Here is a 13,601-nt window from a genome sequence, read left to right as displayed (position 1 = left end):
CGCCCCCTTCCTTTTCCCGAGTGGCGGCGGGCGGGGTCTCTCGCCTTCGCGTTCATCCTTCTCGCGCCGGCTGGGGAACCCGAGCTCGGGTACAATAGTTCCGGGCCCGGGGAAGAGCGGGGCGGATGACTGGACCCAGGTGCCGCCGGAAACAGCGACCCTCGGGCCGGCCCGGGCCGAGGGGGACTCGCGCTCCCCAGCACCCGACGCCAGACGCGGGCTGGACGGCGAGGCGGGCGGCGGGGGCGGCGGGCGCGGAGGCCCGGGGCCGGGACCTGCCCCCACAGCGGAAGCCTGCGAAGCCGACGGCGCCAGGGAAGGGGCGCCCTGAGCGAGGCGAGTGCCCCCGGCGTGCGGACAGGGGAGGCGGGGACCCGGAGGAGCGGGCCGGGGGGCGGCCGGCGTGGGGGCCGGGGGCGGGCCGGGGCGGGGCTTGGGGCCGCAGCCGCCTCCCGCCCCTTCTCCCCCCGGGGCGCTGGTGCTGGCGGCCCGGGAAGCCGGCGCGCGCGGGCCGCGCGCTCTCGTCCCCAGTCGACGCCAGAGCTGCAGCCGGCGCCGGGCCGGGGCCATGGGAGCCCCGCGCCGCCCGGGTCATGAGGACGGAGGTGGACGCGGAGGCAGCGGGGCCGCCGCTCGAGCCCGGTCAGTGTGGTCCCTCCGTCACCCCGGGGATCGCGGTGGGCGCGGGGCAGGACCCCGGGGATCGGGGGGCGGCCCTCACCCCGGGGATCGCGGTGGGCCCGGGGCAAGACCTCGGGGATCGGGGATCAGCGGTGGGGGGCAGCCCTCACCCCGGGGATCGGGTATGGGGGAGAACCCAGCCCGAGCGCCGGGCAGGGTCCAGCCGCGCGACCTTGGGCCGACCGCCGCCGCGGCCCCTGCTGTTGAGCTCTGAGCGAAACGTGGCCAGGTGTGCGCTCCGGCTGGTCCCGCCGGGCCGGCCACGGTCAGTTGGGGTTTGTTTGTTTTCCTGATAACTCCCGGAGCAGGGACACCCCTGGGCATCTCTCGCTTGCGGTCATGGAGGGAAGGAGGGTCCTGGTTGAGCGGCCGGGGCGGGGGGAGGGGTCACCTTTCCCAGGAGGGAAAAGTCCTCTTTAGAGCTGCTTTGAGGAGACCCTGTCCCCACTCCGGGAACTGAGGCCTTAGAAGGGGCAGGCAACTGGGAGGGATCGCAGAGCAGTGAGGGACCGCCGCCTGCCCCTGGCCTCCCAGACTCCTGCGTGGTGTCTTGCTACAGGGTCTTCCTTCTCTAGTTCCTCCTTCCAGGCGCCTGAGTTCCTTTGCTGCGGCGGGGGGAGGCGGGAGGGCACAGACTGATAATCAGTGGCCAGCCTCGGTGTGCTCTTCTGAGTGGGGGGGGGGGCAGTGGTTCCCCATCCCCTGTGCGGCATACAGTTGACGAGTGAGGGGCCCACACGGGGAAGACCCCAGCCCTGAGGCATCCGTGGGACACGACTGTAGTTGCAGCAAGGAGTTGGGTCCAGGGCTGTCCCCGGGCTTTGCTGTCTCGTCCTCCAGTTGTCTCACTTTGTGATCTTAGACCAGACACTTGCCTTTCTGGAAGAGCCTGAGTGGAGTAATGACTCATTTCCAGGGCGCTTTCTCTGAGCAGGCACTCTGCCCGAGTTGTTTGCATGCAGGGCCTCGTCAATCCTCATAACGACTTGGGTGAAGCTGGTTCCAGTTGTCACCTGCACTTTTGCAGATGAACCGACCCAGAGCTTAAGTATTCAGGACCAGGAAACTGCCTTCCTTCTTGAGGACAGCTGCCAGCTGAAGCCGGGTCAGCCCCTTCCAGGCAGACCCTGGCCCTCAGGTGGGATGGGCTGTGGCTCCAGGTGCCTGGCAGCAGCTTGGGGCTTGGAAGGCCTGCCCTTATTGGGTTGGCCGACTTGCTTGTGCCTGGATTGGGGGTGGCCCCAGGCGGGTGGTCAGGCACCTCAGGGGTGTGGGCAGGATCAAAGGGTAAGAGATAAGGGCGAGAAGAGGTGGGGCAGAGTTCCCGAGGGCCCCAGCCAGCAGCAGGCGGTGCCACGTTTTACAGCGAGGGGGGGGAGGCACAGACAAGAGTCGGAGCCTGGCCACAGGTGGCCCAGCCAGCCAGTGCCAAAGCCCCGGCCGCAGAGTCAGGAGGAGCCGTGGACAGAGGACCATAGTCTGGAAGCCTGGGGGAAGGGGAGTCCTGCGGTGACCCGGAGGCTCAGGCCGCTCAAGGGAAAGAAAAAAAAAAACAAAAATGCCTTCCATTCACCGCCGAAGCCTGTCTGCCGAGGTCTCCAGGCTGGGAGGAGGCAAACGCTCCGTGCCTGCCACTGAGGAGTTCCCCACGGGTCCAGCGGGCAGACAGATACCAGCTCCGGTCCTCCAGATGGAGGGGAAGGGACTGATGCGTTTACATGTTCAGAGATGGGAGACAGCCTTCTGGACGGAGGGATATGCAGGAGCCAAGGCTGGGGAGTAAACAGCCCGTGGAGAGAAAAACGAGAAGGCAGTGTGTAGCTTTGGGAGGGGCTCTGGAAGGGCGGGACACAGGCCGCAGAGGCCAGCAGCCTGCGGAGGCCTCTGCCTCTGCTCAGCCTTCGGGGGCGGGGCATTGCTTTGGGACGTGAGCACCTGGATGGCAGGGCTCGTCCGTGACCTAGTGTGCCCAGGGCACACCGTAGTGGGCGCTCGGGAGTTCCTTTCTTTCCAGCAGCAGTTTCTGGAGTCACTGCTGCATCAGACAGCAGGCACTGGAACCACGGCGAGTACGGCGAGCCGATTCTCTGCCCTGGGGCCGCTTACAGTCCAGCGGGGCGACAGGCAGGCTTTTTGTGTGTTTTTGTCATTTTTGCCCAGTACTGTGAAGGAGACACTGTGGAGCAGCCCCTGCCCCCAAAAGCACAGTCAGTAAACACCTCTCACAGGCGGGGGGACTTGGAGCCAGGACCTGAGTGACAAAAAGGGGCAGGCTTGAGTCCCGAGGGTGAGAGAGCTCCCCCGGGGCGAGGGGGGCAGGTCCGGGAAGGCTTTGTAAGGGGTAAGAACTGGCTCCTGAGGGCCATGGAAGACTGTGGAGGGACCCCTGCGGCTGCTGTGGACCAAAGCCGGAGAGGGACTGGGGGGGCGGGGGACAGGCAGAAGTCGGACAGGTTGGGGCCCACGGGGCCAAGTCCGTGGCAGTGGGCGGAGGCGGATGTTGAAAGGCCCAGAGAGGTGGCCTGGGTTCCTTTTGGGGCCTCCTGGGGCCAGGGGAAGGAGAGAGCGAAGCCTGAACCCCGACTGGTCTCAGCGCCCCAGGCCCCAGCCAGATGGAAGACGGGGCTCCCGGCAGCACCCATGCAGGGGCCCCGGGGACAATCTTGCCAGGGGCCAGGCGGCTGGCCAGCAAGCGGCTCGCACTCAGCCGTGCCTCCCTGCTTTCTGCGGGCCTTGTGGGTGAGGCGGGAGAGGAGAGAGGCCACGGCGGTGCAGCCAAGGCACAGTCCTGAGCCCTGCTCCGGAGAGGGCGTGGACAGTCCAGCAGGGAAGGGGTCCACATGGGGGCCCGGGCCAGCGGAGTGCCAATGAACGAGGGGGCACGGCCAGCCTGCCGTCCCGGGAGGCCTGGGAGGTGCTGGCCTCTGAGCCAGGCCTTGAGGGCAGGGGAGGGTGTGGATGGGAGAGCAGGAGCTTGGGACCCCTGCAGGCTACAGGAGGTCACAGGTCACAAGGCCAGGATGGACCACAGGGCTCCCGGGCGCCCTGCAGGTTGGTGCACGTGGGGGTGGGGTGGGGAAGGGTGCTGGGGGTCAGCTTTGCGCGGGCCGGTTGTGAGTTCTGGAGCGTTGCCTGGAGACCTCAGAGGTGGGGAGACCACGGCAGTGGGAAGGGTGTCCTGAACGAGGAGAGTGTCACGGCCGGTTCTTTAGCTCTGAGCTCCATGCAGATTCCCGGGACCCCCAGGGCAGGAGGGCCCCCCAGGCCACGGGACAGGGGCCTGCCATGGCCCCGCTCTCCGGTCTTAAGGCGCGTCCTGCACGGTCCCCGGCCTGGCCCCTAGTTTTCCTCCGCCGCCCGTGTGTGCTGTCCGCCCAGGCACTCGCCACCGAGTTGCCAGTCCGCAGGCTGGGCACTCATGGGTCTCTGGGGCAATGTTTGTTGACCAAAAGGGAAATCAGACCAAAGTCCCCACTTGAGGGATGGCCAGACCCAGCCCACAAGTGAAAGTCAGAGGCCCAAGCCAGTGGGAGAGCCCAAACTGGAACGCCCAGGCCAGGCCCTTGCTGCTCCGCCCCAGGTAGCCGGCCCTGGCTGATGTGTGACCGCCCCCTCCTTGAAACCCTGGGGGCTGTGGAGTCAGTGGCCTTGGGAATTGAGACAGGAGCGTCTGCCGAATGCCTCTGGGAGCCCCCTGCCACAGAGGGGCTCCAGAGAGGGGCCACAGGGGGGGCATGGTGCCCGGGGTGGAGGCGCCGTGCACCATGGGGGCAGCGTTGTGGAGAAGTGACGTCTGCAGACAGGACTTGACTCCGTGGCCTGGGAGGCTGAGCCAGTCTAGGCAGGAGGGAGCGGGTATGTAAAGGCCCAGGGGCCTGTGAAGGCTCCAGCCTGGGGAGGGCGAGGGGAGGCTGGGCAGCAGTGGGCCCCAGGGCGGTAGCCACGCAGGCCTTGTCCTAGGGGGTGTGGGAGCCACCCCACCGGAGGCCTGTGCATAGGGCTGACCTGCTCAGACCGGCGTTTTGGGGGGACCGCCGCTGTGGTGAGGAGAATGGGTTGAGGGGCCTGGTAAGGCCGTAGACCGTCCTCGAGTGGCCCCTTGGGACCTCAGCAGGCGCTGGTGACGGCGGCTCCAGTGGGAGTGGGGTGGCGGGCAGGCACTGCGCTGAGGGTCCGTGACCCCCCCATGCCCCTGCCACCCGTGACCTGCCCGTGCTCCTCCCACCCGTGACCCCTGTGCTCCTGCCTGTGACCCCCCCACCGCGCTCCTCCTGCCCGTGACCCCCCCCTACTCCTCCTGCCCATGACCCCCCGCTCCACCCACCCGTGATCCCCCCTGTTCCTCCCGCTCGTGACCCCCCCACCGTGCTCCACCCGCCCGTGACCCCCCTGCTCCTCCCACCCGTGACCCCCCTGCTCCTCCCGCCCGTGACCCCCGCGCTCCTCCCACCCGTGATCCCCCTGCTTCTCCCGCCCGTGACCCCCCTGCTCCTCCTGCCCGTGACCCCCCCCACCGTGCTCCTCCCGCCCGTGACCCCCGCGCTCCTCCCATGCAGGGGACTTCGTGCAGCTGCCGGTGCCCATCATCCAGCAGCTCTACCACTGGGACTGCGGCCTGGCCTGCTCCAGAATGGTGCTCCGGTGAGTGCGCCGGGCCAGCCCTGATGGAGGGGTGGGGGTGCACGGGGAGAGCCCCGGGCGGGATTCGTTGTCCAGGCGGCTGTCTCCAGCTGGGGCTTGGGGGAGGCCCAGCATCTACCCAGGCTCCACCCCACCTGTGGAAGCCCGCGGCGGTGGACCAGGCCCCAGCTCTGCCTCCGGAGGATGCCCAGAGTCTGGAACGGCCAGGAAGTCACAAGTGCCCAGGCCTGCCCCACAGACTGACCCCCACGGCCGAGATGCAGGGCCCTCCTGCAGCCCCCTGACCTCGGACTCTCGGCAGACGGGGTCACTGGGCAGGGCAGCCTCCTGCTCCCCTTCCTGGAAGTCCAGGCAAGATAGGTGTTTGTGCCTAACGCTCAGGGGACTAGGGATGAGGTGTGCTCCCAGCACTTAGATGGTCCTGAGACGAGGCTGGAGAGGCTGGCGACTGGCCCAGAGTCACACGGCCCGTGAGAGACGCCAGGTGCAGAGTCCAGGCCCCGGACGGGGACCTGCGTGGTACCCGGGAGGCCCCAGGCAGTGTGCGGTCAGGACCTAGGAGTTCACGACGCAGGGCGGAGCCTCCCGGGGGCACAGGCTCACACGGCGGGCCCTCAGGGGGAGGCTGCCCCGAGGCTCAGCAGGCACTGTGCCTGCAGGTACCTGGGCCAGCTGGACGACGCTGAGTTCGAGCAGGCCCTGCAGGAGCTGCGGCTCACCAGGAGCATCTGGACCATCGACCTGGCCTACCTGATGCGCCGCTTCGGCGTGCGACACCGCTTCTGCACCCAGACCCTGGGCGTGGACAAGGGCTACAGGAGCCAGGTGCGCGCCGGCCGCGGCCTTCCCGGTGTGGGGCCAGGCCCCGGCGCCCAGCAGCTCAGGCGCCCCACCCCCACCTGTCGTGGACGCACCTGCCGACTTGCGGAGGTGCCCTCGCGACTCATGCTCCTTCCCTTTGTCGCGGCTCCAGCCGGCCCGGCCTCCGCACCTGTCTTCCTCCGGCCGTCACGGGCCAGTTTTCTTCCTTCGTACAGGGACAGCCAGCTCCAAGTTGGGTCTCTGGTGTTCTAGAAGGAAAAAAAGTCTACCGTCTTTCACTTTTATAAAAAAGGAAGGCTCAGACACGGTGCTTCCAACGCAGAGGGCGCGGGTTCCATCCCTGGCCGGAGACTAAGACCCCACAAGCCATGTGGGACGGTCAAGAAAATAACTCGAAAAATAAAAACAAAAAGCACACAAACAACAACAAAAAAAACAGAATGCCGGCAAAGCCTCACTGAGACCCCAGTGCACCCTGCCGCCCTTAGAGCCAGGCCTGCCTCCCACCTGGGCCGAGCAGACAGTGCCTGCCGGCCTCGTGGGCGACAGGACCACTACCCCGTGGCCAGTGCCCGTCTACCTAGCTCTCCTTTGAGCCGTCCAGGCCAGGGGGAGAGGCTGGTGGATCTGGTGTGGTCAGCGTGGCCTTGAGGTGGAGGAAAGGCCCAGAGCAGGGTCTCTTCTGCCTCCCCCATGGGGCCCCTGGCCCCCCGAAGGCCCCTGCGCCAAACAGACCATGTCCTTTGCTAACACGAGCCGGCTGAGCCAAGTGGGTGGTGTCCAGACTCCCGCCCACCCCCAGGGTACCGGCCCGAGCCTGCCGCCCGCCCGTCTCCCGAGCACCCTCGCCAGCCTCGGGTGGTTCTGCCGCCCACGGGCCGGGCCCATGTCCACTCCCGACCCCCGTGCTGTTTACATCCTCCCTGGGGGGCGGGTGTGCAGACAGCCAGGGTGGGCAGCCTCTGCAGCTGCTCTGCCTTCGCAGTCCTTTTACAGGAAGCACTTTGACACAGAGGAGACCCGGGTGAACCAGCTCTTTGCACAAGCCAAGACCTGCAAGGTGCTGGTGGAGAAGTGGTGAGTGCGTGCGTCTCCCCCACCCCCTTCCTCGTGCACCTGCTGCCCCGGGGCTGGCAGGGGGCGGCCTCCCTTGGGAAGGGGCAGACCTGAGCTTTCCCGCCCTGCCGGCTGTGGGCACTGACTTGTCCCTGCCCCCGACCCCTGAGCCTTAGTGTTTCCATCCATAAAATGGGAACAGGTTGGGGGCTACGTGACCTAGTCTACACAAAACTCTGACCTGGGGTGGCTCCTGAGCCGGGGGAAAGAGGGACAGGTGAGCAGGACAGATCTGAGCCATCCCTTGGGCTGCTCGGGGAGTGCTGGCCTTGGGGCAGAGCACAGGGACCCTAGTGGCGGGTGACGGCCTGGGGAGCACGCTGGCACGGTGAGAGGCTGGCAGGGACGGCCTGGGTGTCAGCTGTCAGGGAGGCCTGGCCAGACCTCCTCCCGGCTGCCTGACCTTAATAGGTCTCCCTCTTCTCCACACGGGGCGGGGGAGACTTGCCCAGACGCAAGCAGCTTCCTCCCCAGCCTGCTGTGGGCACTGTGCCCAGCAGGCGTCCGGCTCTCAGACCTGGGCTGGTCTCTCCCTGGGTCTCCCGTCCTCCCGGATTTCTGTCTTCACGATCACCTGACCCAGGCACACAGCCCTCTGGGCACAGGGAAAAGTTCTCCACGTGTCCCCAGGCCACGTGAGCGCGTGTTGGAGGGTGAAGTAGCCGGTGTTAGCTCCATGGCACCTGACCAGCTGCGTGGCCATTCCCGTCCCCCCCCAGCGGTGAGTGCCACGGTCACCCCAGTGGCCCAGCCATGCACTGACCCGCACCCGGAACCCCCACCCCGGGCTTCCTGGTGGCTGAAGTGCCCCTCAGGGTCATACCTTCTGCTGGGAGTTGAGCCAGCTGCTTCCTCTCAGAGACCCAGTGGAAAAATGGCACACTTCCTGGGCCACAGCATCAGACCAGGCTGCTCTGTGACTCGGTGGGGCTGGAGCTGGGCCCGGCCACCAGGTGCCCACACGCACCCCCGAGGGGCCTGGAAGGAAGGAGGGCTCAGTGTGGCTGGGCGTTGGCCCCTACCCACCGGTGAAGACGGTGGGGCCCGGGCCCTGGGGAATCCCCCCAGCCCTCCCGCCTCGGGTCTGTCTTGGACTTTCCTCCTCCCGGGGGCCTCAGAGGGGCCGGGGCCTAGGAGTCTGGAACAGCCGGCTGACCTGGGGTTCCCCTGCAGGTGCTGCCAACTAGTCCTTCCCAGCAGCCCCTTCTGCCACAAGGAGCCTCAAACAGAAAGAGAAATAACCCCTTGCTTGGTTCCAATTCGGGGAAGTAAATTAAACCACCCGTTTATGTTACTAATGCAGCCTTTAGGGTAAAAGACCAGGGCAGTGGGGGGCAGGTCTGGAGTTGTACGGTCACCCTGTGAAGGGCCTGTGGGCCCAGCGTGTCCTGGGCACCCCCCGTCCATGCTTGGTCCCCCGCTGAGCCCCGGCCACCATGACGAAGCAGGTGGGCACCCCCCGCATGGAGCTCAGGGCGGACGCTAGGCGCGGCCCGGGCTCTGGGACAAGGGGCAGGCCGGAGCCCGGCGGGGGTTAGGGTTAGGGTTAGGAAGGGGCTGGGGCCCGGTGGGGGGCCCAGCGGCGCCGCTGACCCCGTGCGCCCTGCAGCAGGGTGAGCGTGCAGGACATCCAGGCCCACCTGGAACACGGGGCAGGCCGGGGCCCGGCGGGGGTCCGGGGAGGGCCTGGGGCCCGGCGGCGCGCTAACCGCGTGCACCCTGCAGCAGGGTGAGGGCCCGGGCCCAGCGGCGCGCTGACCCCATCCGCCCTGCAGCAGGGTGAGCGTGCAGGACATCCAGGCCCACCTGGCGCAGGGCCACGTGGCCATCGTGCTGGTGAACTCGGGCGTGCTGCGCTGCGACCTCTGCTCCAGCCCCCCCAAGTACTGCTGCTTCACGCCCAGCGGGCCCCGCTGCTTCTGCCGCTCCCCCGACTACCAGGGCCACTTCATTGTGCTGCGCGGCTACAGCCGGGCTGCCGGCTGCGTCTTCTACAACAACCCGGCCTACGCCGACCGTGAGTGGGGCAGGCGGGCCCCACCGCCTTCTCCCTGGGGCCCCTACCCCCCAGCCCCGGGCCATCACCAAGCCCGCCCTCTGCCCCCACCCAGGGCCCAGCCCAGGGCTGCAGTTCCCACCACCCCCAGCCCCCAGGCCAGCCCTCCGTGCTAGAAAGGGAGGTCGGGGGACCTTGGTCAGGGGACTAAGAGGCCACACGCTGCGCAGAGTGGCCGAAAGAAAAAAGTAAAGTCTGCCCGGCCCTGGCCCTGGTCGCCGCCCACCCCCTGCCCAGACTCCCCACGGCCCCGGGGACAGGGAGGGACCACCTGCCTGGCGCAGACAGCCCTGCGGCCCCCAGCGAGTCCCCTCCCCTCTAACCCTTTCTCCTGCTGAGTCACAGAAAGCGCAGAGGACAGGCTCACAGGGGCCACAGCGGCTGCAGGGAGGGCGTCCCACGTGGTGGGGGGCAGCTGGGACGCCCCTTGCTGACCGCCCCGTCTTCCTGCCGCAGCAGGAATGTGCAGCGCCAGCATCAGCAACTTCGAGGAGGCCAGGACCAGCTACGGCACAGACGAGGATATCCTCTTTGTCTACGCGGACAGCTGACGGCGGGCCCGCTGTGCGCTGCCCTGCCCCCAGAGGCCACTCCAGAGGCGCTGGCCCAGGCCCGGGGTCGGGCGAGGCGCCGCGTCCCTGCTGGCTGTTGACGTCGTCCTCCGGGCCCGAGGCCGAGGCCGGCTCCCACTGCGCTCAGGGCACGTCTGCCCCTCGGGCTCCCTGGTGCCTGCAAGCCAGACTCAGGGCAGGCAGGGGCGCAAGAGCCCACCTCCCTGCAGACCCGGGACCCAGCCCCGAGAGCCGCGGGGCTGTGTGTGGAGTAGCCACCCTGGGCCCTGGGGCTGTGTCAGCTCCAGCCTCCCCAGGGTCTGGTCGGAAGGCAGGCACTCTGGGCCCGCTGCCCCCTTCCCCCACCCCCGCCCGGGGGGCCCAGTCCCCGCAGCTGGTGGCCAGGCCCCTGGGGAGGGCTGGACCTCAGGCAGAAAGGCCTCAGGCCCCTGCGGCCTTCCTTGGAGCGGACCCCTGGGCTGTGGGCGGGACCCTGGCTCCCGGTGGCAACCCGAGGGCCAGGGCCAGCAGCCTGGGCCCCAAACATGCTCCCTGCCCCCGCCACAGCGCCTCCTGCCTCAGTGCGGGCAGCCCCATGTCTCAGGGTTGGGTGCTGGGGCCCTGGGCCTGCACACCCGATCGCGGCCGGGGGCAGCCTGTCGCCTCCCCCCAGCCCAGTGCTCACACCTGGCGCTCTGCACAGAAGGCCAGGTGGTCTCTGTCGGCAGAGGGAGTAACCCTAACCCAGGATTGCACAGCGCGGACCCCCGCATGGACTAGAGCAGCTTCCTGCTCCTTCCTTTTTTAGCCAGAGGTGTGTGTGTGTGTGTGTGATTTAAGTCTTTTTTTTTTTCGCCGGGGGAGGGTGTTTTTTTGAGATTGAAGTTTTCACTTTTGGTGGGGTGAGACTCAACCTCAAGCAAGACAATAATAGTGGGGTCACAGGTACTTTGGAACCACGGACACCTCTCTTCACGGGCAGATAAGCCAGGCCAGGGTCTCTTCCAAAGCCAAGGGGACCCGGGGCCGCAGGCAGGCTGGCCTCGCGCCACAGCCAGAACCTGACTCAGGACAGAGGTGGGGCTGCGTCTTGAACTTGGGTCTGCGCCCCTGGAGAAAAAAGGGAAATGGGCCATTCCCAAAAGGGGCTGGGACACCTCCTGCCCCTGCCCCGGGTTACCTCTGGCCAGGGGGGCCGGGACGCCCCCGTCAGCCACAGCACCTAAGTCTTGGTCGTCGCTGCTGGACGCCTGATGCTGGGGCGGTGGTTGCTGCCACTTCCCCAGGCTACAGACCACCCAGGACCACCCAGCCGTACAGCTCCTCGACCCAACAGCCTTGACCGAGAGGCAGGCGCTTCTGGCCAGGCAGCCGCCCTGGGTTCAAAGGCTAGTGCTGCCTGCGGGCCCGTCTGGTCCCGTTGCCTTAACCCTGGGTGGCCTGAGACCCCCGAGCCCTGGTTCCCATGCCCGGAGGGCCACACGGGGCAGCTGCGGGCTGGGTGCCCCGGGAGGCCCGGGTGACCCCAGCGAGCGTGGCGGCGTCCAGGGAGACAGCAACAGGAAGGGGCAGCCGCCCTCTGGTGAGGCCCAGTACTTGGGCTGGTAGGGGCTGCCCAGGGAGCAGCCTCCACAGACAGTGTCCACGGTGCCTTCGTCCATCAGAGACACTGTCCCCAGGTCGGAGGAGCGAGCCTCTCGGGGCAAGCTGCAGGTTAGAAGGCACCCGTCTGGAAGGTTCACAGGAGCTGCCTGGTCGCGGGGCCGCTGCCACCCGCCTAGAGCGGGTCTCGGAGGCAAACCTCACCCTGTTGTGTCCTGTTCACACACAAATCATTAAAACGGGGCTGGAGACAGCAGGACTCGTCACGCGGCGCCGTGACCCCTTGGCTGCACGTGGAGGGGGTGCCCTGGGCCGCTGGTTGTCTCCCCGGCCACCTAGGGGCAAAAGGGATCTTACGCATCACAGGGATTTTTATACGTGTTCTCTTGTTTGTAATGAGCCATTCTCAATAAACATGATCCTCACTGCAAGACACTGGCAGCCCCCGGCCCGCCTCTGTGATCCTGGTCTCCTTGGGACGGCCGCTCCCAAGCGCACGTGTAGGTGTGCTGGCCACCAGCCACCCGGGCGTTCTCAGGACGTGACTGGAGGTGCCAAGCGGGGGAGAGCTCGAAACCGAGCATGAAGGATCACTAGGGATCTGGGAGACCAGAGCGGGGAACCTTCCAGAAACCGTCATCTCTAAAGCCCTGTGCTGAGAGCCAAAGGTGCGAAGCTCTATCTGTATGACGGTGCTGTGACCAGGCCAGCTCGGCTAGCAAGGCGTGTGTGAACCCCGCCCAGGCAGTTAGGAGGTGCAGAAAAGGCTCTGATCCTATAGCGTGGGGACCCCATTCACTCAGGGGCTCCCCAAACTGCTTTGCCACACAGTTTGTTTCTGTGGAACCCTGGTCTTCCCTGAATGATGCTGACCTTTGGGTAAGCCCTGATCCAGTATCCTGAGGTCATCACTCAGGACTTGCCTGGTGGCCCAGTGGTTGAGAACCCACCTTCCGATGCGGGGCCCGCAGGTTTGGTCAGGAAACTTTTAAGATCCCAAGTGCCGTGGGGCAACTGAGAAAGCAAGCAGACGGGTCAACACACAGGCTGTTGATCCTCTGGGGACTTAGATCACTGGTCCTCCCACCAAAGCAAAACCACTGGCCCCACGGTGACCTCCACCTCCACCAAACGCCGGGGTCTTGTTCGCTGGTGGGACGACTGAGCTGAAATCTGACAGGTCCACTTGCGGCCAAGCTGTTCACCCAAAGCCACACAGCCCCGAACTGGAAGTGGGCGTGGGCCCTCCGCTCAGGGGCTAGAAGCCCAGGCCAGTCCTCCACCTGGTAAGCTTTGCTGTGCTTTTACCCGCTCTGCCACCCAGACTGTCCCGGTCACTCACATTGAGGCACAAGGCGAGAGCCTGTCCACCCTGATGGGCCCACTGGGACAAGGCTGGTGACCGCACCTCAGCACCACCTGACGGCCTCCTGGGCCCGTCCCTGGGCTGGGCAGAGCAGTGCCCCCACCACAATGGACCCCGCACGAAGGACACAGCGCTTTCTGATGCGGAGGCTGCCACTGCACGCAGACAGGTGATTCTGGCCAAGGGCTGGCCCGTTTCTCCTGCAGGGAAGGAGGGCACTGTGTCCAGGGCTTGGCCCTGTGCAGCATGCCCCCAATTCCATCACACCTCCCACCGCCTCTCGGGGCTATCTGCGGTGGACACTTATTAGGGTCACGGAGGTGCTGCTCTCATCCAATCAGGCAACTTTGAGCTCACCGCTGTGACCCTTGAAACTCATCCGTGTGGTGTTATTGGCTTTCAGGGCCGCCTTCAGCCTGACGAGGGTTCGCCTTTCATCACAAAAGCTCATCAACGAGGAGCGGGAGTCAAGGCGCTCGGTGGGCCCTCCGCACGCCCTGCCGTCTGTCCGTGGGCACCTGGAGCCCTTCAGCACGGGAGAGCCTCCTCATGGGCCGGCCTCCCTCTCGGCCTCCTGGTCCACTCACCCTTGGGAAGCAGTGTGCTCACTGCACGCACCTGTCCCTAGAAAAGCCACTTCCCAGGGACATCTGGACGGAGGTAGTAAGAAGGTCGGCAGGACTTATTTCAAACTTTGGGGCTGAGCGGAGGCTGAGGTCCACGCCAGAATTCCCTCCTGGTCCGGGAGTCCCAGCTCTGCTCTCGG

The 13,601-nt window shown here is 66.6% G+C and overlaps 1 protein-coding gene across 16 annotated transcripts; it reads left to right on the top strand.

Moving 5' to 3' along the window:
* The first annotated feature begins 8 nt into the window (after positions 1-8).
* On the top strand, positions 9-11,904 carry GUCD1 (guanylyl cyclase domain containing 1). Of its 16 annotated transcripts, none has more exons than XR_003515138.1 (7): positions 11-336; positions 5,238-5,322; positions 5,982-6,147; positions 7,130-7,221; positions 7,844-7,981; positions 9,036-9,277; positions 9,776-11,904. XR_003515138.1 is itself a non-coding variant. In XM_027566155.1 (7 exons), the coding sequence occupies exons 1-7, from the start codon at positions 126-128 to the stop codon at positions 9,966-9,968; spliced, it is 1,083 nt and encodes a 360-aa protein (XP_027421956.1). In that variant the 5' UTR covers positions 14-125; the 3' UTR covers positions 9,969-11,904. The 16 variants fall into 16 exon arrangements, 13 of the variants coding, with proteins under 13 accessions (XP_027421964.1, XP_027421965.1, XP_027421968.1 ...); XM_027566155.1 differs by having other exon boundaries at positions 14-336; positions 7,891-7,981; positions 9,773-11,904; XM_027566156.1 differs by having other exon boundaries at positions 20-336; positions 7,891-7,981.
* Positions 11,905-13,601: the final 1,697 nt, after the last annotated feature.

This window comes from Bos indicus x Bos taurus, chromosome 17 (assembly GCF_003369695.1).
Source record: "Bos indicus x Bos taurus breed Angus x Brahman F1 hybrid chromosome 17, Bos_hybrid_MaternalHap_v2.0, whole genome shotgun sequence".
Lineage (NCBI taxonomy): Eukaryota > Metazoa > Chordata > Mammalia > Artiodactyla > Bovidae > Bos > Bos indicus x Bos taurus.
This window is presented reverse-complemented; position numbering and strand designations above follow the sequence as displayed.

Coding starts and splice junctions, on each gene's coding strand:
- GUCD1 (XM_027566155.1), top strand. CDS start 126: ATGACTGGACCCAGGTGCCGCCGGAAACAGCGACCCTCGGGCCGGCCC. Junction 337..5,237: donor GAAGGGGCGCCCTGAGCGAG/GCGAGTGCCCCC, acceptor CCTCCCATGCAG/GGGACTTCGTGCAGCTGCCG. Junction 5,323..5,981: donor TGCTCCAGAATGGTGCTCCG/GTGAGTGCGCCG, acceptor CTGTGCCTGCAG/GTACCTGGGCCAGCTGGACG.